Source organism: Haemaphysalis longicornis, unplaced genomic scaffold (assembly GCF_048455015.1).
Source record: "Haemaphysalis longicornis isolate Haplotype H1 unplaced genomic scaffold, Haemaphysalis longicornis Haplotype H1 scaffold_1, whole genome shotgun sequence".
Lineage (NCBI taxonomy): Eukaryota > Metazoa > Arthropoda > Arachnida > Ixodida > Ixodidae > Haemaphysalis > Haemaphysalis longicornis.
Window position 1 is genome coordinate 302,121,284 of NW_027526203.1, and position 23,209 is coordinate 302,144,492.

The window sequence follows — 23,209 nt, forward strand, 5'->3', positions numbered from 1 at the left end:
TTTTCAAGCTTTGCGACTTCATTTCATCTAGTTTGCATACTTTGCAACATGTAATCTGCAGTGTGCTAGATCTATTTCATTCAGCATATTTGTTTTCAGCAGCCTGTTTAACTGTTCAATACTTCACTTTTTCAAGCTAACTGTTTGTTCTTTAGCGTGCATTGCTGGAAGTTTTGTCTTAGAAATTTAATGGAAATATCCCAAACATACTCAGTATAGATTCATAAAGCTTAGTAGTGTAGGTTTCGGTTTTCTATAATAAACTTGAGAATCTGTACTTGCTGTAAATTTCAGCGCTTTATTGATAACATGTCTTGAAGCACTACTCCAGCTTTAAGAATACTCGATACAAAAGCCCCTTCTGTAGCTTGTTTTGACAAAACCTTAATTATAAATGCTTGTACCACGCACTGTGTGGGCCGACAACTCCACACCCTATTCATATTTTTCTTGGCAAGAGTGGGAGCAGTGATGTTTGCGGTAGCATAACACAGTGGAAAGTTGCGAGCTTATTATTGTAACCGATTTTCAATACGGAACCATGTGTACACTGTGGGCTGTCATGTTGAAGCATCCTGTTCACCGAGTTTGTAACTGCCTGCCTACTACAACTTATTCATATTTATGCTGACACAAAGCCCGGAGTGTATGCATAGTCCTTATTGAAAAGTCGTGATGATAAGCTTGCAACGTCCCACTGTATTTTACTTCTGTAACATCACTGTTCGCGCTCTTCGCAAGAGAAATATGAATAGGGTGTGGGGTTGTCTGTCCACAGAGTGCATGGGGCAAGCATTTATAATTAGGGTTTTGCCAAAACAAGCTACAGAAGAGGCTTTTGTATCAAGTATTCTTAAAGCTGGAGTAGTGCTTCAAGGCATGTTATCAACAAAGCACTGAAGTTTACAGCGAGTACAGGTTCTCCCTGATTCGAAAAATTTAGGACTAGAAGCGGACGTCCGGCGGACATCCAATATCCGCATTTTGTTATCCCCTGGACGTCCCCTGTACATCTCGGTTTGGAAATGTCCGATTTTGAACATCCGCCGGATGTCGGGAAATCCGGCTAGGACGTCTGTCGGACGTTCGTAGGATGAGCAATTCCTTTGCATCGGACCATCCCACGGACGTCCCTAAAACGTCCGCTGGCTTTCTGCGGATGTCTAAAGGACGTCCAAATGTCCGACACCGGATGTCCAGCGGATGTTCGATGGACGTCTGTGGTCCACTGGGAAGGATCGATGCATCATATCCTCGATAGAATATATGCCGCAACATGCAGTGACAAGCGTAAGAATGTCGCCAAAATTAAAATACAAGCATGAATACACAAATTTGGGCCCGCAGGGCTCAACCATATAAAGGAGCCCACAGAAATTTTTCAAATGGTTCGCCTCGACGTACGTATATATGGTCTATGATGGTCGGACCATGCAGCTAGCTTGCTGAGAGTGTATGTACAAGGTAACTAGAATCGCTTAGCTACCTGGCGTACGGATCATGCCGCAGCGAAAGCGCATATGTTATAACGTACAGTTTGAAATCCTTCTTTAGAACCAGGGTCCGCATTACGCGTCTTCAGCCTTCACCGGCATTTTATGTTTGAATAACGAAGTGTCCGTGGGTACCCCCAGAATTTCCTCCGCTTCTTTTTCCAAGCCCAGGAGTTGCAAAGCACGCCATTTGGCATAATGGTTGACGGTGTTTATGTTTGGTCTCTTCCTTTTTTTTTTTTTTTTTTTTTGCCTGTTTAGAGCAGTTCTGATCAGCTCCAAGCAGCTCCGCATTTCATTTGCCCATAGAATGTCTTAGCGAAAGCAGTTTGGGGCTGCTTGGACTTGCTCAGAACTTCTCTAAACAGGCGAAAAAAAAACCCGTTTTTAACTTTGCCAGTTTACGGTAAGCAACTAATATTTAACAGGCGTTTATTCTAGGCAGCGTAGACCGAACCCCAACCATCGTGGCCCGAACAGAAACCGCGCGCTACAACTGTAACCGCACAATGGCATCGTCTGCTACGATCGTCAAAGCTCAGTGGCGCTGTCATACGGATCTGTACCATTATAGCAATTATAGTGTACTAGAATTGGGTAACTATAGTACCATAGAGTTTATCTGTACGAGGACTCTCACTGTACTTTGGTACAAAAGGCGTCCAGTGCTCACTGCAACACATAATTAAAAAAAAATAATCCCAATATATTTTGTTTTATAAAAAAAGTTTATAAAATGCTCAAAACACAGAATGATTTTATCAAAATCTTTTAGCTTTTTTTGTAGTTGCTGCATTGGCCTGCTTTGGCCGGGGCGCTGGTGGGCACTCTGTCACATTACGCTCGTTACGGTTGAAGCGTTTTTTTTCATCGTTTTTCCCTAGTTCCCTAGACGACTTCTCGTTTTTGTGCTCTGAGTTCGTGTTTCTTGAACAAGCCAAGCCGGTAATTGTTGTTTTCATGCTCTCCCGCCATAACTCAGCTTCACCGGCTCGAGCGTCTTTTTCTTTCGTTCGCTCTTCATTATTTCGCTTTCTTCGTTATGGCGAAAAAGCGCGAAACATTTAACGTATGCGTTAATAACCTTCCTGCCAACGTCACAGAGGCAAGTATTTAAGGTTTGCCAAGCGCGTCGAAAGTGTCGTGCGTTAATCGTGGCCGCAGCGCGAGTATTGTTTGTGAATTGCGTATGTCAGAATTGCCGAGTATAAGTTGTAGGTATTATTAAAAGTGTTGTGTTAATTGCAGCCTTCTTTTTGTTTTCATAGCAAAGCCTGACTCCTTTATTCACTGAAGTCGGAGAAGTCTGTGACGTGCGTATTAGGAGCTGCAAACGAGACCAAGCATCGAAAGTAGCGTAAGTTTCATTTGCCAAAACATTGCTGTCAAGTAAAATTTGTGAGCAAAGGCGGGCTTTGGCTCATACTCTTGGCGAAAAACGGCTCAAAAAAGCGGGGCGTAAGGACGGAGACGTTAACAAACACGAGCGCCCGTGCTTGTCACTTTCTTCGCGCTGTTCGAAGCCTCGTCTCTGTTCGTCACCTTGGCAGCACAGTAATGCAGTGATTCTTCTCATTACCGGGCAGTGTTCTGCGCATGAAAGGTGGGCGTAAGGACGGAGGCGTTAACAAACACGAGCGCCCGTGCTTGTCACTTCGCGGCGACGTTTCTGCGCGCTGTTCGAAGCCTCGTCTCTGTTCGTCACCTCGGCAGCACAGTAATGCAGTGATTCTTCTCATTACCGGGCAGTGTTCTGCGCATGAAAGGTGAGCGTCTTCACGGTACAGTCGCGTTTGGTATCTGTTAACGGCGCCGGAGCACGTGTTCATCTTTGGCGCTCCGTAGTTCAAAAATGGCGCCGTTAGTCTTAGTGCGTCTTATCTCGATGGGCCTCTTCGACTTACCAGCCCGGATCGTTCTTGGACTGCCAGAGACGCGATCCAACGCTCGATTTTCCCATGTATTCCTATGGGGCTTCCGGTCCGAACGCGGTCCTCGGACTGCCCGCGAACCGTCCAGGACTGGTATATCGAGGGTGCCCTATGAGTGGGCCTTCTCGACACGGCGGAAAGTCCCATAGGAATACATAATAGGTGTCTTCGATTTGGCTGCACTCGCTGAGCTCATCCAGGTAGTGCAACACTCGCCTTTTAGATTTTTGAGTGCAGGGTGAGTTCACGGCTTTCCCCGCACTTTCGAGGGAGGAGGTGCAGAAGCAGACGACATAAGCACTGACGTAAGTGCAGGACCGGTTCTGCAGTGGCGGCACCTGCGCTGGACTAATCGTGAACTCGTGCAGAAAGTGCTGGAATAGAGAGCAGGATCGCGTCCCGGGCAGTCCGCGGGCGATCCGGGACTGATAATCGAGGAGCCCCGGTGTATGACGATTGCTCCGCGCGCAGAAGCCCTGCGATGTTAGGCCCCGTATTTCAAATGCCCCGCCCCATACCCCCGCGTGCCAAGAGCCCCAATGCCAGTTTCCCCGAACAATTCTCCTGTGACGATACGAGGGAACGTCATTTTTTGGTGCCTAAATGCTTTTAGAAATGGCAAAATAATGTTCGACAACCTAAGAAAGGCGGATGGAGTAAACAAATTTGAAGGGGAAGGGCAAGAGAGCGAGAGAAATCACTTTATTTTACAAGTGAGTTGGCTTAGGAGCGCTTCAATTGCGAGGTTATCAAAACGTCACGTCTCATCCCCCCCCCCTTGATCTAGCACTAGGATGGCATTCCTTCCACCCTTAGAAGTGGCAATTTGGGTGTGTGGTCTAAGTAGGGTGGACTGGAGCCCACTGCTGTGGAAGTTATCACCACACAGTGAACTTCGATATGCCCGCGTCCGTGGCAAAGCCCAGTGACACTCCGATGTCACCGGGGGTGCCAGCTTGGCCAGGCTGGCACTCCCAGCCTGGCCTAGTGAGTGCGACATTCAGCACCAAATGAACCACTTTTTCATGTAGGTTATTCAGACCCAAAAACGACAGGATGTGGTCTTTATAGATAGCTATAAGTATGTCGTGCAACATGTCTGCCAACGTTAATAATTACATTGATAATTGCAACACATGAACTTAGAGCCTGAAAACATCGCCACTAGATGAGCCAGCAACATCTGTCTCTTTTTTAGTTTTCGTGACCCTGTCGTTACATCCTGTCTTTAGCAAGCGTAGATTACCATGAGCTTGCATTATGAGCACAACACTTAAACAGTGGGGCTTTTAGGGCAGGTCAAGTGTCACGGATCAAATATGTTGAAGCTTTTGAAAATGGTCTATAAAGAGTGAGGCTTTCGACACGGGGCAGTTGAGATGGGGCTTTTGAAATTGTGTGTGTGGGACTGATTATCGTGGAAGCCTTGTTGGTGCCATTTTCACAACGGCTGTGTCGCCTTGACTCGGGACCTCTATGTGGTTGATGCATTAACATTACACCCGGTAACGTGCTTCCATTTCGTCTATTTCACAGAACGGAAACACGCCACCCAGCAGCTAACTCGCTCACCTTTTCGCGTTCGGTGCATTTCGTCTGCTTTGTTTTGTAGTACTGTCTATTCTCATGGCAGCTGTGAGAATTACCGTTGGCAATTTCTCACGGCAGTCACCTCTGATTGGATAAGCACACCACCTGAAGCTTCAATACTCCGTGAAAACTCGATCAAGCGGCTGGTTGTGGGGTGCTGTGGGCTATACCAAACATGTGGCATTAAGGGCCAGTCAATAGTAACATGCACGTTGCCAGATGCATCCTTGAATGCTGTGATAACATGAAACAAATGGTAGCAATGATAGACAGACTTAGAAAAGGCTTTTGACAAAGTCTCACATGAATTTTTTACTATTATCCTTGCACACAGTAATGTAGGAAAGATATAGCTACTGAAAGAGGGTGAATGGCATACAAGGAATGTACCACAAGTCTTGTAGTTAACAAGTTGATTAGTGCACCAATTAAGGTTGGCTGCTTTGTATGCCAGGGCTGCGTATTATCGTCACTGCTTTTCTGTATTTACATTTAATTTTTTGTGCTAGAATAATGTAGCTATGTTTTGTCAGAATAGAAGTGGCTAAAGCGAATGTATAAACACATTGAAAAGGTTCTGCAAATATAGCGGTAGCAGCATCGATTAAGAGAAGTCTTATTTCTTGGTACAGTGATTGGGAATGGAAGCCGAGTGTATGTGCAGGAATCAACTGGGGAAGCACTTAAACAAAATACTGAAGTGTCCCACTAAAAAATTGTCGGGGTAGTGACCGTACTGGTGGAGCCAAGTAGTTGAGGTGCGCAACAAAGCAGAAAAGAGGGGACATGAGCTATCTATTCTTGTGCGTGCTCGGTTTGTAATTTATTTTTTGTATCCAAGTTGTGGTATGTGATGCAGGTGTTCCATTGTGCGTGTGCCAATGTACAGGTCTGCACAGAAGTAAATGGAGCACAGGAGCGTAACCAAATTGCATCGCTGTGCCACGTATAAGCACGGCGGGGAACAAGGAGTTTCGTTCTGGGGGTGCATTCGCACTGCCCCCGTCGCCCTATCTGATATGTTTAATCGTTTCTCTGCTGGAGTGTCAGACTGGGCATGACAGTTTCAAAGGGAAGCGCTAGGCTATATGGTGGAACTAGCTGCAGTTGCATAGCCGCTCGCAGCCACCAGCGGCGATGGAATCCACCACTGTTGGCTTCCAGCAAACTATGTGCGCTCAGAAACGTGGCTTGTTGCGCTCCATAAAGTGCTTATGGGTGGCATAGTGTTGCCTGCCTATCTGGTATCTCACGGTGTGCTATTGTGATACAACACATTATGAAGTGGCAGCAAAATGTACCTGAAGAACAACAGCTGAAATGTGAATCTCTAGGGAATTATCGTCATTTCAAATAAGAAACTTTGCCATTCCTTCCTAAAGAAAGCTAAGAGAAGCGTGAAAGCTTTCTGACATCAAGACTGCATAAAAAGCCCATCAAAACCTTCGCTAAAAGCGCATCCAATCAGTAGTCCAACCTTCAAGAACCCAAATTGCAAACGAAAAACGAACTGTGCGACTTTTTTTTTTTATATATATATATACTGATGCGTGGTTTACGACATAAAGGTATACTGTTGTACTCCTTCTTCATGATCGATGCATGTATTGTCTTAACTAGAACTGTTCCTTTTTTTTTTTTTTTTTTTTTTGCAATTTTCAAGTAATTGTTTTGATCATGGAAGCTGGTACTGAGCCGAAAGACATGGGTCCGATTCCCAGCCGCAGCGGCTGCTTTTCTGATAGAGGTGAAAAGTGAAAAAGCTCGTGTGTTCCGAGATTTTGGTGCACATTAAAGCTCCCCAAGTGGTCAAAATTTATCACGAACCCTCTACTATGGCGCTGCTCATAGCTCAGGTCTAGCTTCGGCGCGTTGAACCTCATAATCATTGGGTTCAGTGCAAACATTTTCAGTGTAGTTCTGTTGCGAAGCTTCATAGCCTAGCATAACAATGAAGAACGTTATAATATGGCATTTCCCTTGTCACAGGGGTGAGACAGCTGCGCACCATATTGCGCAGATTTGATACAAATTTGTTTTCCTGTGCCAGGCTGCTCCAAAAGCTTGAAAATTGCAAAAAATGCGCCAAACTGCTCCAAAACAGTCTGAGAGCCAAGGCTTTTAATGCTCCTGTCAGTTCCAGTGGGGAGAAATGCTTACTGACTGCACAATTTTTCAAGACCCTCAAGGTGATGCTGTTTGTAAAGGTTTAATTGGTTGATCATTCCATAAAAAAAACCTGCATAAAATTGTCCCAGAGGTAGTTTTTTCGAAAGATACAATGTCGGGTTGCACATGTTATATTCTGTGCGTTTTTAAAATTCTCCCATCTAGAACCGTTGCAAAGTCCTGTAGAAAAAAATACTTATGTGTACTGAGGCGTCAAACTGCTTGTGCAAGTTGATGAAAAAACGGCAATTTTTGGAGCGCCGTATCTCCGAAACGACATTACTGGGCGCCGCCACATTGGTGTGATGAAGAAGTGAAAACATGGCCGCCGGCCGAAGCAGTTCCTTGTGGTTCAGGCAGAGCGCTCTTCGCCGATTTCTACCTTGGTTTTAGTTGTGGGGGTGGCTGGGTTTACATTTAGTCGTTTGATCGGTTGCGGGAAGTGGCGCGACTCAAAAGACGGGAGTTCATCAAAACCAACATGGCGCCCACGAATTCGCCGTGTTTCGGCCTTGAGTGTGATTCGCGGTGCGCGCTTGAAGTGAATTTCGGACTCATTGCGGTGTTATAAAGCGCCGAGTTATTGCTGCTTTTCCCAGAGAACTTGTGAGCGACGGGAATGGGACGATCGATGCTGCAGAAGTGGCGGTGCAGGCTACATTGCCGCAAAATGTTCAAGCAGTGTATGAAAGCGGGGCGGGCTATTATTGCATGCAAGTAATAATGGTTCATTTATCTTTAATGCCAAAAGGGAGATTGCTAAACATACCAACGTTACTCAGATTACGATCGTAGTGAACGTGAGACAGCTAGCCCCATATGGGTGGGAGGGCTGGTGGTGTGCGTTGACTGTGACCTCGCTTTGCGCAGCTTTGGCCGTGGTCAAAGCTGTGCAAAGCGAGTAAAGACGAGTCTGGGATTACAAAAATAACAATTTCGGCATTCACATGATAATAAAAATGCCTTACGATTGCTTTAGTTTTTCAATTCGATATTATGAATGGAACTCCACGCTATCTGTGCATAGAGCCTAAGAATTTAAATATGGCTAGTAAAAAGGTAGTGCAGTTCGTACCTTGTGATACTCTGGTGGTAAAAACTTTATTGAAAGGCTGTTTCAGTGTTATGTACGTTCAAAACCGATTTAAAAGTGCACTTTTCCCCCGTGAGGTGCCAAAAATTTGACGTTTAGGCTCCTAAGGTGACATAATAAATGTCGTTCTTCTGCTCCCACTCAAGGTTCTTCTGCTCCAAAACCGAGATTTCGCTGCTCCAAAAACTGCTCCCAAATCTGATTCAGCTGTCTCACCCCTGCTTGTCACAGTGTGGTTAGTATTATTGAGGTGTTGCTGAATCTCCATTCGAGTCTGAGTCTCAAAAGCATGCTGCAGTGGTACAGGCAGTGCTAAGCTAAAGGAATGGGGCCATTGCAGACTGAGAAACAAGTCTGCATTCGTTCATGAAAATAGGAGGCTGCTGCACTCCAGGGGTGTTCTTTAGGGAAGGGTCTTGCTTGTAGGAGTTGCTTCAGACAGAAAAAAAGTGTGGAGCGAATTAATGGGGAGATGTGTGTGTGTGGGTGTGTGTAAAATTTCCCACTTGACATGAGTATTGACTGTTGCAGGTACGTGCGCTATTATTTTGAAGTTGATGCCGACGAGGCTGTCTCCAAGCGGAACGGATATCTGTTTGGTAACCACCGTCTGGACGTAAGAAGGATGTCCAAGCCTGACAGGTATTTCCTTTATCCTTTGGTTTTCAGGCCTCAGTGAAAATGCTGATCTTGTCATTTTTGTGGCGGGCAATGCTAAAAGTTCTTGGTTGCATCTGAATGCTTATTATAATGCCCTGAGCAGCTTTACCAGGGTTGTTCTGTTGCCCACAGAACTGTAGTGCCATGTTCAGGTACTTAGCTTTATGTTCTGGTATAGCGCAACGCGCAAATTGGTGCTTGTGTTGATGTTGGGTCAGATGGCTACTCGCGATTTGCCTGTGCTATATCACTGCAATGAAAGCTGCAATGATAGCTGGAATGGGGAAATTTAACCATAAACGAGCTGGCACCACCTACCACTTTCTCTTGGGCGTCATTGTGTAATTAGTGCTGAGGAGCCAAAAAAGGGGCTTGAAATAATATAAATTACCCGTTCCAGCTTTCATTGCATCTTTGGATAGTTGTAGTGTGCATTACAAAGCATTAGAAGTTCAAAAGGTTGTTACTGGCCTCCACTAAGCACATTTCAGTCAGTTGTCACAGCTAGAAGCTCAGCAAACCATGTAAATTGATTTTTCAGTCCTGGTGGAGCTTTCTGGCTGCAGCAGAGCAGCAGCTAGCTGTGGACTAAACACCACAATTATAGAAAATTCATGATAATTAAAAACGAGTGTAATCCTGTGCTTAAGCTTAAGGGCACTGAAATTTGGGTGGCTATTCTTGATGGGAATTTTTTGTGATTTTTTTTTATCTAGTCTAAGATTTTTTAGATAGGATCTTACTTTTTGTCCTGCTTCCTGTGCTCAAATTTTCATGTTTAACAGCAACAAGCTCATCATAAATCCTACAGCCAGTCGGGAGAAAATTCTCATCAGTGGCAAATTCGTATGAAATTCTCACCGTAAAGAATAGTCCCCTAGACGGGGGAGCTCCAGGAGCACCTAGGTGGAGCAGTAGCCTTAGTTAATGTTGAAAGAACTGGAATATGTTCTCTTTTAATGTGTAAAAAATAGAACCAGGTAAGATTTGATTGTTTTAGAGCCATTGTACGAAGCAGTGGTCAAAAGGATTCTGTGCCACTGTTTATGTCGTTTGTGCACATTAAAAATGGACGATCTCACTGTTTTTAGTGTGCAACGTATTTAACAGCCACTAGGGTGCTTGATTTCAACAACAGAAATGAGGGGCTGGCCTTGGGCAGGTGTAGTCTTTCCTGACCAAAAGAAAGAAACTTGCTCAATGTCCGCCTGCCATTACAATGGGAAAGTTTTAGCCCAGCGGTATTAGCATCTCATGATGGTGATACCTTATGTGCAACTGAATGATGATTTTACATGTATATAAAAAAAAAAATCTGGGCAAGGTAATGCAAGTTTTGCTAGTGAGGAAGGCCCAATGGAGGCCAAGCGTTGTAGCTGGACTTAATGTCTCGTATAGCCCTTGCGACCAAACAGCGGCTGGTTGTGGGATTACATAATGGTGTACTCTATTTAGTATGTGGCTTTCTGTCACTCCAAATTCAAACACCAGTGATGACTGCTAAGAGGCAGTAACCGTAACCATGATGAGGCCATGCATTGTTCAGACGGTGTGTCACATTTCTAGTTTAAGGCAATTCTGATAAGTAACCTAGAATAGAACAGTGGTTCTCCTGCGGACCCCAGGAATTCCATGAGGTCCGTGAAGCCCTCCCTGAAGCTCTTCCCCCCCCCCCCCCCCCCCCCCCGATTCATTTCTCCTCTTTGCGATACCTTCCTGGAAATCCAAAAAGGGTGGCTTCGCTCCATGACTGTAACAGTTAGTGCTACCCTTAATTCTCCCCATAGGCCATGTAGAGTTGGCTTTTTTCACTTCATGCCAGCTGTGTGGAAAAGCCAGATAAAAAAATGGCTGGGGGACTTTTAGCTGCAAAAGCAAATTGTTTGACAATACAGTTGACTCTCGATAATTCGAAGTCGGTTAATTGGAAGTGATGTTCCAGTCCAGGCAATTTTACATGCAATTCAGTAGGAGAAATTGCTCAATAATTTTAAGCTGAAACCTAATATATAGGTTAATTGGGAGGTATTTCAAATAAAAAGCATCAAGATGACGAATAAAATTCAGAATTTTTAAGCGCCAAAACACCGCCGTGCTCTGCACTATGTCGGTGCCATCGCAACTGAGATAGCGCACATTTGTAAAGCGGCACGTCAGCTGAGACTCGCGCCAGCATACACATCTCTCTTTTGAGATTAACTTTCTTTGTTCAGCACAGCTCCGTGTGAGCAGCTTGCGTGGAGGGCACTTCAGACCTCGAATTTAGTGATAAGTCAACTATCAAGGCAAACCGTATCGTGCGCTCAAACTGCCGTTGAAAATCGAGATTCTGAACCAAATCAAGGAGGGCGACACGTTGTGGACAGCATGGATTTGGCAATGCTGTTGTTGGGCTTTGTTTATTTGGAAGTTCGGTTAATGCGAAGTTTTTTTTTCCCTGTGTACATCATATTAATGGGAGTTGACTGTATGGCATGCACAGCATAAAAGGCAGGCATTGAATAAGTATGTTAACGCCTTCAGCTGTAGTGGAAATTGCTTGACATTATGACGCGGATTAACATAAATCGTCGGCGGATCCCCCATCACTTTTGCATGCCCAGAAGGGGTTCCCCGGCACACTCATGGTTGAGAACACTGTTCTAGAACATAAATGTGAGAGCATGCCCGCCACATTTCAGAATATGTAGATCTTGCAATGTTTTGCTTAATGTATGTTTTGGCTCTTGGATACTTAGCTCTGCATGCACATCATACTCTTCATGTATTCTTCCTAAAGCCCCCCCATGCTGCTCTCACCCACTGCTTGGGTTAAATGGCGCCAACTTGCCCCCTCCTTTTTTACCAGCTATGGAAGTGGAAGTGCTGGCACGATTATGTTTCAGGGTTTCAGCTGCCAACTCTGCGACCGTGCTATTTAGCCCTCTGGTGCATGCATTATGTGAAGCATCATTATTTTGCTTCGCAAGCTATGTCCAAAGCCCCCACCTTGTGCAGTGTTTTTGTGCCGCACAGTATATGTGATGGAAGTGCATTATCCTTTTCCTTGTTCGCTTTCTCCAAGCTTTAGGAGCGGAAGTGCCACCCAGATATTTCTGCTAGGGAATTCACTGCTTTGGCCACTTGCTCCACAATCGCGTCAGCACGGCACACCAGTATACGCTTTGTTCTTTTTCAGCATAGAAAGCTGGAGTAGACCAGCCAAAGAGCCCTTAAAAAGTGCATATCAGTATGTACATACCACCAGTGAGCATTCTTGATGAATGCAGAAAAAAAAAAACTTGGAAGGAGGGCACAGAAGAGGCCTTTCTGAATCTGGTGGAAGAGGTACTAAGCGACGTATCCTCGAAGGTTGGCTGTACTTAAAATCAAGTGGCTATGGACGTGACGGAGGGGTGTCAGCCTTTAATCTTTCCTGCATTGTCATTTTCAATACGTTCAATGCCCCACTGATGATACCGGTTCTTTGCAATTCAGTCATCCGAACTTTTTTTCCAGTGCAGTCCAAAAAAGCATCCTTTGCCTCACTGATGGACAATATACACCAATGAGGTGAATGCTCACATCTGCTTCCAGCTTCTTCCCAATTATTGTCAATTCTTTTTTGTAACTTGTCCGCGACATTTTTTTTTCCACAACACTACTTATTTATTTAATTTTTTTTAAAGCAGAGTTGGGTGAGTGTTGCATTTAGTCCTCTGCAGTTTTTTTTTTTTTTTTCACGCCATTTGGCGCTTTTTTTAATGCGAAAGCATTAGTTGACCCAGTAGAGGGAAAATACAGCCAAGAGATTAAAAAAAAAGAGATTAAAAAAACACTGGCCAATTGGCATAAGTGGCACTGCAACTTGCGTGACATTGTCAAGTCATACTCAATGTTCCACGAAATGATTACTGTCAACCGTAACAATTAGCCAGGTACAAGTCCGGTCAGAAAAAAGGAAAAGGAGTGCAGACATTGGTCTTTGAGCGGTATGGCTGGTGGTGGTGGTAGTGTTAGTGATCATACTTTCATTTTAGGTACCTGCCCTGAATGCGTGATTGCCGACGTCGTGAAGCACAATGCAATGGGAGAATTCAAATTTTGGCTTAAATTGTTTAATTTCTCAATGAATAAAGCATCGTTTGCTGCCACAAGCTCTGAGGGCACTATAAAACACCAAATATTTCGAATAATACAAACTTGTATTTACAGCAAAGCTGTATACCTATACCCGCCAACGGTTTCATCACTGTGTGGGAAAACGATCTCCGTGGGCAAAAATGCCAAGGCCTAAGATGCCGAGCGCATGCGTCAGGCTAATCAGGCATGCAGCATAGAGCTCAGAATTCATTTAAGGAAACCACAAAACAGGCATAGAAACCGCCTTATGGGTGATAAGGCAGGTGCCTGTGAACAATGGGACCTTTCCACCATGTGTTCCTGGTAAAGATTGTTTGCAGATAATGTTTGAAGGCTAGGCAGGACTGGGGTCACTAAGTAGATCAGTTCTTGCCCAAGATGCCAAGCACATGCATCAGGCTAGGCAGGACCCAGCTTTGCCGCCAGAGAAGCCACTTCTGCTGCTGAAATGCTGTTGCACGCGTTTTCTGTGATTCGCATTGGGAACGACGTCAGTCGCACGCAGCCGCAGAGCAGGGAGGACAAGCTAAGCCTACCAGGGTTGACCGACTAAAATGCATGAACAACAAAATGTTGGCCCCCATAACCGTCCCAGTGTGAACAAATGTCGCGTAATGCGAATTGACCAATGATCATGGTGGCGGCATGGAATAATAGGAGAAAAGAGTGCCAATACCCTGATCTAGTGACACTAGCCGAGTGTAAGTGACAAGCCCGCCGAGACGACGAGAAGCATTTTCATATGCTCCTCCATCACCATTTGTGCTAGTGGTTTACAACAGCTTTGCTGGACATCCACTTTCGCAAAGCGGGATGGCGACCAGTTTTTTTGTCTTCGTGGCCCCCGCCTACGTGTAGGTTTAACAGGGGGTAGTGGTCTAGGCCACGGAGCAAGATAAACAGGAGCGCCGACTTCGCTCTCTCCGGCGGGCTCTTAATGTCCATCACTCGCGGAGCACAATGTAGATGGCGCAGCGAATGGCGCAGTGCCGGCGTTCCCCGTGCGCCGGCGGGCGCGTTGGCGGAATGCTTTCCGTCGGCTTTTGTCGTCTGCTTTGGCGACAGTAGTTTTGGGCGCGAGTGCTTTGGCGCCGCTTAGCGTTCATTGCGCTCCTCCTTGGCACGGCTTGATTAACTTGTTCGACAGCACCTTCTGGGTAACCCAGACCCGAAGGAATTGAGTGGTCGTGCGGCAAAGACACGTTAACGATTGGTTTGCATGGCGGGAAAGCAAAATGTAGAGACCGCATATAGACATATGGCTGCTATACAAACCCCACCTTTCGCACAGTGCTTGCTGTAAATGTGACTCCGTTTTGTAAATTTGTGAATACCAATTCGGCTGTGTTTTAACAGGTTTTACAAAAGGCGAAAGGAGCAACTGGTTCTGATCAATAGCGATTATAAAATTTGCCGCAGCTTTCTCGCAGTTATCCAACTTACGTCCAAAACAGAGTGCCTAGAACACGGACCGGCACTCACACGCTCATCAGAAAGTAACAGAAACGCGATAACATCACCCGCGAGTGCCCGCGACGTAGCAATCTGCTCAAGATCAAGGCCCTGACAGTGCGGTCTTTTCACAAGCCTTCATTTCGCTATATTTGAATTCCTCCGGACCCGGTATCTTTGTGGTGATGACTCGCCGAAGGAAAAGGTTTGACGAGCCGGTTGTTTTGCTGGTCAGCTGCTTAAAAAAAACACGCCGGGAAACCTGGTAGGCCCAAAATTGCAGCCATACAAATTGCAGCACTTTATTTGGAGTCCGCGGTGTTATCGACGAGATAACACGAGCGTAGAGCGACAGTGAACATTGGGCGCTAAGTTGCGGCACGAGTTACAATGAAGATTGCGTTTGATATTCTTGGGTGCCTTATCAAGCTGACAGTGTTTTTTTATACTTAATGTACAACAGGGCAGCCGTCCAATTCAGTCAATAGAACAGAAATGTGCATCATTGCCGTTTGCCAGTGGAGACTCCGGGCGACCCTTATAAGCGTTGTTCGTGCACAGAAGCAGCATAAATAATTAAGCATGCGGCCGGAGAGCGGGCTAACAACAGAGGGTAACTTTTGCGCTGCATCGATTTGTCGTAAGCAGAATCACGCTAGACTGTATGTTGTGGCGTTGCATATTACTCTTGCTGGGCGGCCGGCGGCGCGTGGACATTATCGGCCCGAGCAAATGATTTTTTTCTGGGCCACAGTCGGCGCTCCTCTTTATATCTTGCTCCGTGGTCTAGGCTTTCAGTCATAATGGAAAGGATGGTAAGTGTGGTTCCTTGGGTGAGTTGGTTAATCGTGGCGAAAATAAGCGCAGGTGGAACAAATTACACACAAAGTAGATATTGGGGCACTGTGTATTCTGTTCCTCTTGTGCTTGGTTGATTGATTGAGGGTGATTGATGGTTGGTGGTGGGGTTTAATGCGACAAAGCTACACCTGGCCTATGACCACCTGGGAATCTTTCAAATGAGCCGAAATCTTGAAGCACGGGCATTTTCGCTTTCTGCCTCCATCAGAAAAGCAGCCACTGCGGCCAGGATCAAATGCGCATCCTTGGGCTCAGCAGCACAAGCTCTTAGGCACTGAGCCACTGCGGCCGGGAGTTTTGCCAGGGTAGTGGGGAATTGTAAGAGGACAAATGGTGTCAGCGTGCACTGTCCCGAGCATCGCACTTGTGCCGCTGCCTCACCCTGTGGCACAGCAGCCATCAGAGCAGCCACGGCGCTATGGTGGCACAACAAGCGTGGCGTATTTGTCCTGCAACTAGACACTAATGCTTTCGCATTCATTACATCACAAGGACTGCCTAGGTGTCTTCGTTTTTTTTTTTTTTTTTATATTTTGGATGCTGTTTCTTGCATTTCTGATGCACCTGATGTTGCGCTTTTTTGTTTTGCTGTTTATTAATAAATGGTCCGGGAAAACCACATACTGCTTGTTCTTACGCCGTAATATGCAGAAAATGTTCTTGAATGGTGCATGGCTGCTGTAGCGACATTTTTGCTTGCAAGTCAGATTTACCATCATTCTGAAGGCTAAGTGGTAAAGTTTCAGGCTATAATGACCATACCTGTGCGCGCACAAAGTGCTCAGAAGAGAAGTGCTGTGACTGTGCTTGTGTTTTCCTCCCCTGAAGGCACGAGACTCCGGAAGAAAAGCCTGGGGATGCTGGTGGAGGCAGCATGGGAGCACCTCCTGAAGAGGCACCTCCTGATGCCCGTGGTAATGTCCGTCTCTTGTGCTTGCACCATATCTGTGCTCAGCTGAGCTTGTATGAGCGGACATTATCCGCACCTGCTTTTGGTCAACCACCGTGCAGGTCATGGCCTGTTGCTAATTGCATGGCAGAAATTGCGTGGCAGAAATTCTGTGCCCGGCTGGGAACTAGGCAAGCTGAACAATCAGATGAGCTTAATTTTCATCCCCTGTCAAAGAAAGGGAATTTTATTTTCTGCAAATAAGTGGAAGGACGCTGACAAACATACAAGGGGTGCAGCCGACAAGTCAGTGCCATCTCTCCTCGGAGACTTGTTCTGCAGCTTCCTCTAGTGTGAAAGCAGAAGGGGGGAAGGGAGGGGGGCTATTTACACACCACATTTTCCCCGCCATTTTCCAATGGTCGCTGCACCGCCATACAAGCCTTCCTTGGGGACTGTGGGATCTGCAGAAATGTGGTGGCAGTGCCTTGCAACTTGGCACTCGGTCCGTGCTGAAACAGGGTTCGTAGCAGTCCTTGAAACCCTTGAAAACCCTGGAATTTGAAAATAGCATTTTCAAGGCCTTGAAAACCCTTGAATTTTTTTAGGTCCTTAGATTTCCTTGAATTTCGTCAATTGGCTTCTGTTCAGCCAGTTTTTAGCGGATGCCTCTTGAACGCCTGGCAACTATGTACTGGAGCCAACAAGGCATCCAATCCACTCCTGTGGCTACTGTAGCACGACAGCGACGACAGAATCACGACAGTCTAGCGTGGTTGCAGCGGCAGCAACGATCAAAGCTAAGCCTACCGTACCGGTGTTGTGGGAAACATGGTGTGTGGATAGTCCAAGTCGTCTTCTGCAGCTGCAATATGCCGGGAAAATGCAACTTCCAGCACCCGTGGTTAAGCAGTGCTGCTTATAAAGAGTGGATTTCTCCGGACACATCGAACTCGCATCGAGCTAAGTGGAAGGTATGTGCAAAAATATTCGACGTGTCGTCAATGGGGGAGTCTGCCCTCAAAAATCACATGAAAAGCGCAAAGCACGTGGAGAACATGACAGCAACCGCAGCGCATAGTACTGTGCAAAGCCACTTCACAGCTGTTGATAAGCAACGCATCGAGCCAACTCCTTCAAGTTCTTCAAGTTCAACGTCGTCGGATGTGAGCAGCCTGTGCAAAGCTCACGAGAGTGTGATCGACGCGGAGATACTGTGGACCCTGAAGATGGTCACGGCGCACTACTCCTACAAATCGTCAGCACATACAGGAGACCTTTTCAAGAAAATGTTCCCGGATAGTGAAATCGCTAAGGCATTTTCCTGCAGTGAAAGGAAATCTGCGTACGTGGTGTGCCATGGTCTCAGACCGTTTTTTCTCTCGCGCCTACAAACGCGAATTGGAGCAGTCTGATGGTTACACCGTTCCGTTCGACGAGTCTTTGAACGACAACCTGCAGAGGAAACAAATGGACATTCATATGTGGTACTGGAGCACAATGCCCGAGCGGGTAACCACGAGGTTTTACACGTCGGTGTTCATGGGACATTCAACTGCCGAAGACCTTCAAGAGAAGCTTCTGGGTGCCCTGGAAGATTTGCCGCTGGCGAGAGCTGTCCAGCTGTCAATGGATGGCCCCAACGTAAACCTGAAGTGTTTTAGAGGATTGCAGGAGTACCTGCAGCAGAACCATCAAGTTCAGTGTTTGGACCTGGGCACTTGCGGACTTCATACCATACATATCGCGTACAGGGCGGGCATTGTTGCCAGCAAGTGGGGCCTAGAGAATCTCCTTTCAAGCCTCAGTGCCATTTTTCATGATGTGCCAGCGCGAAGGGAAGACTTCTCTACCGTGACAGGCCAAGTGACATTTCCTCTCAACTTCGCTGCTCATCGCTGGATAGAAAATGCTCCCGTCATCGAGCGTGCCATTACCCTGTGGGGCAAAAAAGAAAGAAGTGAACTTGCCGAAGTGTGCATCGTTCATCCAGCTCAGTGACTTTTGCCAGGACCCACTGCTGTTGGCCAAACTGAAGTTTGCTCTGGGCATCATGATGATTCTAAAACCATTCCTCACGGAATATCAGCTGGACAAACCACTGGTGTTCTTTTTGAAAAGAGATCTCGAGTGCCTCGTGAGGAAGCTTCTTGCGAGATTTGTGAAGTGCTCGGTGCTGTCCGCTTCCACAGGAGTTGTCGGCATGCTGAAGATAGACGTCGCAGACCAAAATAACCATGTATCATCAGAGAAAGTTGATATTGGGCACGCTGCTGAACAAGTACTCAAAGTCGCGAAGGTGAGCGCGAAAGATATATTTGCCTTTAGGATGGAATGCAAACAGTTCCTTGTAAGCACAACCAAGAAGATTCTGGAGAAGAGCCCACTGACATACCATCTAGTTGGGAACCTGTCGTCACTTGATCCCCGTCAAATGGCCTCAAAGCCAGATGACTGCCTTGCAGGCTTCAGGAAGGTCCTAGATGCACTTATTGCAGTTGGTTGATTGGGTGAGCATGTGTGCGATTCTGTCCTTGGGGAATACACAGAACTTCTGCCAGAGAAGAAACACAACCTGCGACTGTTTGACAAACACTCTCTTGGCCTAGACGAGTTCTACCTTGAGCTGTTGAAGGGTGACTCGTCCTACATGCACTTGTGGAAGGTTATCCGGCTTCTTCTCGTCTTGAGCCACGGGCAGGCAACTGTTGAAAGAGGCTTCAGCGTCAACCGTCAGGTCTCTGTCGAAAACCTTAAAGGGCTGGTGAAGTGGTTTTGAAAGTGGGTAAATGTTTGTTTTTTACAATTAGTATGTTGGATAGTGTATGACTGTAAAAAATTTCCTTAATATCTCGCTTGGGGACTGAGATATTCGTCGATAAAGTTGACCCGACGCCCCGCCCACCGCTCGCGGCTGTGCCGCCGGAAGAGCGAGAAACCGAGAGGCAGCGACCGGAAGTAGCGTCATATTCGGAAGACGGCCAGCGGCGTGCGCCGCCGCTTTGCTGTGTCCCAGTTTTCTCAGCGAAGTTCCGAATTAAGCAGACGTGCAATGTGCCCTTTATTAATCTCAATTGTATAGAGTTGCTACCGCGTCGATTTTCAACCGTAATGCTGCTGTGTGCTTCCCTAAAGCGACTCCTAGATACCAGAGATTTCCTACCCGAGTGCCCGTGGCTACTACATTGCCTTCACGAGTAGTCGCAGGGCCGGCCGTGTCGTCGGGTGCTCTGTGCTTCATACGCGAAGAGACGGGCTCGAACAAATATGCAGGTACCCCTAGTTCCTGACCCATTATTATAAGGGGATTAAAAAATTCGTGGGACCGCAGCGCTCAGGGCTTCGCGAACTTCTTGCTCGTTTTGCCGATCGACGTTGTTGGCTGTGACGGAAACTGAGCTGAGTAGCTAGATTTTAAGAAGAAATCAAGCAAGGTGAAAGCATGAAGCGTTTTCTGCGCGCGGAAGCGCTCCGCACACTCGCCGGTCGTGCATTCCCGTACGGCGCACGAAACGGCTCGCACGCACCGTGCACGCATGCCGCGGCAGCGACCGCTCTTCGCTGCCGGCCAGAATCAAGGCCGTCGCCAAAAGCAAGTGAACGTGCGAGAGAGTGGATGAATAGTGTGGTGATTTTGAAAGAGGTGATCGAATTTGTATCGCGATGCGGAGCGCTGACCGGTCGCGCAGCGCGTCATCGGCAGCAACCTGCCCGAGCACGAGATGCGGCGAGAGGCCGACGGATGGCGTTACCTGCGCGCAAGAATGAACATAGCACCGATGGCTAGAATGACTATCAACGTGAAAATAAGGTTCGCACGCGAGAAATGGGATGATAGTGCGGTGAAAAACTGTTTTAAGGATAGTCATTCGCGATTGTAAAGGTAGCAGTGACCCAATATCGGTCTCGGCGTCTCGGTGCTAAGCATAAAGTTCCCAACCTCCGAGGCGATCCGTGCAACCGAAGCTGGCTGGAGCTGTTCGGGAAGGTGTTTTTCTAAAGTTCGTCGGCGACAAGTGTGTTGCGTTTTGGTTCCGCTACCTTTCGGGTGACCACAACAGTTCGGTTCTCCTATTCTAAAACTGCGTTTGTGCAGCACTGACACGTTCCGCTGACCGGCCGCGCAGCGACCCGGCACCAGCTAGCACCTCCGCGCGACGCAGCGACCGGCCGAGCTGCTGCTTGTACGCATCGCAGGCCGCTGCACACAGCTTGTTGTACCGCCTGCCCGAATGCAAAAACAAAGTCGCACATGCGAAGAGAGGGATGATAGTGTGTCAAAAAAATGTGCCAGGAGTTGTGACTAGCGCTGGTGGTAAAAGCGGCGAACCAATATCTGCACAACTTCCCTGCACCCGAGAAGCATAAGTCGGCCATGAGTCGTCGGGGGAGAACATCTTTCTCAAGCTCGCCGCGAGCGAACTTGTTGCGCTTATACTTCCATCAGGCTCTCATATTCTAAGGAAAGATTGTGTGAACCCTCCATTCACCAGAGGTCCTTCGGGCCCGTATCTGAACGGGAACAGAATGAGATCGATGAGATCTTCAGGCCGAGCAGTCACGGGAGCGCCGGCATTTCCGAATATGACGTCATCTGCAGCCGGCCAATCCTGAAAGGCAGCCAGCGCTCTGACCGCGCCGCCGGGCAGGCGTCGTTTATTTTGACGAAAAAAGATGGTTTGTGTGTATTTACACATAAAATAAACACGTTTTTCGAATTCAGCGTCAAGAAAACCATAAAGTAATGCCCCCAACAAAATTTTTTTGAAAAGCTCTTCACCAGCCCTTTAAGGATATCTCGTATGTGTCACAGCGAATCATTTGTGATGTTGTAAGCAAGGCTGCTGGCGTCCTGAACATTGGAATAACGAAGGAGTTGCGGAAGTCTGTCGCAGCCGCACACAACCGCTATCGGGCCTACTTGGAGGATACAAAAAAACAAGTGATGGAGCAGACAAAGGCATCAAAGAGAAGCCACATTGAAGAAGAGATACAGAGCATCAAGACAAAGAAGAAGAGGCTGGAAGCAACAATCGCTGATTTAACAGCCTGTGCCGACAACTACGCTCTGCGGGCGGAAGCCACAAGCGACATCACTTTGATTGTGAAGTCCAATAGTTTAAGAAAAACTGCAAAAGAAAAGTCCCTGGAGCTTGCAGAGATGGATGAGAGCCTGAAGGGGAAGCTTCTGGAACCTAAGCTCTACTGTTTGAACCTAGCCCCCTTTTGTGGGTGTGTGTGTGTGCAATATGTCTAGATTGCAAGGTGAATCAGCAAAAGAGATGTTGAAATCAGCCGAAAACAGTGCAATGAAACCAGCATTAAATGAAAATTGTGCTTGCATTTTCTTCTTGCAGTAAAATATGTGCTTCCATGCTGTGAAAGATGGTATTGTGTTTTTCTACGATCTCAAAAAATGTTATCTTAAGTCCTTGAAAATCCGTAGTTGGGGCCTTGAAAGTCCTTAAAAACCCTTGAATTTTTTTCCTCATGGTTGCTATGAACCCTGTGAAAGTACATCATTGTTCAGCGTGACTGCCGCCGGCGTTTTTACGGTGCATGAAGTGAGCAAGAGCTTCGTGTCCCATATTTGTCCACAAGTGGCGTACCATCTTGGCAGTGTCACTGTGAGGTCCAGCACGCTCCTCCATCATCACGGTGTCTCGCACCTAGTGATCGAGAGATGATGCCAAATACCCCAGAAAAGGAGCCCCGGCACGTCACATTAGTCATAAAAATGACAGTAACGCAGCAGAATGTTCGAGTGGGCTAGCTAAAATACGGGCAGAGCAGTGAGTTAATAAATTAACTCTTTTCATTCCATGGGCAAAATGTATTTTGGGGGGGTTTTAGTAAATATTGTTGAGCACGAGGTCGTGGGTTCGATTCCCGGCCGCGGCGGCCGCTTTTCTGATGGAGGCGAAAAGCAAAAACGCCCGTGTGTACGAGATTTCGGCGCACGTTAAAGATCCCCTGGTGGTCAAAATTAATCCGGAGCCCTCCACTATGGCGCGCCTCATCGCCTGCGTTGCGTCGGCGCGTTAAACCCCACAATCAATCAATCAGTAAATATTGTTATGCAAAAACTGACTAAACATTTACAAGGTGCATAAACATGAAGCTAAATAAACGTGCTTTATAGTTTTAGAAATAAAGTAAAGAATCGGAATGCATTAAAAGTTGAGGAACTGGCCTACAGCATACCACTCTGGTCTGCGTGTTTCAAGCACACATGAGGCGTGAAATAAACATAATGCGTGCGCCCACAGTGTGCATTCGCACACTACTGCTTAGCGGAGCATCTGCACTAGCAGTGCGACACTGTCGCCACCTGTAGGCCGATTTCATAGTCAACATGTCATTGTGCGAGCTGCATGCAGCCCCGTGGGGGCTATATTGTCCGCAATCCGCCCACTGAGCCGGTCTAACCAACTGTGAAGAAAAGCAACAATAGATGTTGGTGCCTTGGAAGGACATTTCTATCTTTGCAATGATCAGGGGGAACCGCAGGGCCCAAAAGCCTACTGTTGCTTTTCTTTGCGGTTAGAGGCTCAGTGGGTGAATTGTTGGTCACAATATAGCATCATTGTTGCTTGCTGCACACACCCTGTGGATTGCACTGTAGGTGGAGTGACGTGATGGAATGGTGAACTGAAATAGTTTGTTGGGTCATAACGTAGCAATAGTTCAGCTCAAGGCACACCGCCGTGGGGACAGGTGCATGCCAGCCAAGGTGCATACCAGCCAAGGAGAACTTTGTTTGTGGGGAAGCTGCAGCGTGAAATTTGCACCAAAAGGTAAAGAAACAAATGCGAAAGAAGATGCGTAAAAGATGCATCAGTAAAGATCTCCGATAGGTATTGCCAACGCCTCGGTATTGCCAAGGGTAGCCATTTGTGCTCAGTCAAAGCACGTAAGCAGACTTAGGTGCACTGAGGAGTATTTTATT

General features: G+C 46.9%; 1 protein-coding gene and 1 pseudogene across 7 annotated transcripts in view; both read left to right on the forward strand.

The window, feature by feature from the left end:
• Positions 1-2,312: 2,312 nt before the first annotated feature.
• LOC144149426 (serine/threonine-protein kinase 31-like) overlaps positions 2,313-23,209 on the forward strand; it is a 149,087-nt gene continuing 128,190 nt past the window's right edge. For 3 of the 7 annotated variants that reach the window (XM_077680992.1, XM_077681009.1, XM_077680997.1), the window contains exons 1-4: positions 3,117-3,259; positions 8,808-8,918; positions 12,435-12,488; positions 16,200-16,285. In XM_077680992.1, coding sequence (XP_077537118.1) covers positions 8,902-8,918; positions 12,435-12,488; positions 16,200-16,285 — 157 coding nt within the window. In that variant the 5' untranslated portion in view covers positions 3,117-3,259; positions 8,808-8,901. Of the gene's footprint in view, positions 2,599-2,761; positions 2,851-3,116; positions 3,260-8,807; positions 8,919-12,434; positions 12,489-16,199; positions 16,286-23,209 lie in introns of those variants that run through there. The other 4 variants (XM_077681034.1, XM_077681002.1, XM_077681026.1 and 1 more) reach the window with 4 other exon arrangements.
• LOC144149465 (uncharacterized) lies at positions 17,502-19,117 on the forward strand (annotated as a pseudogene).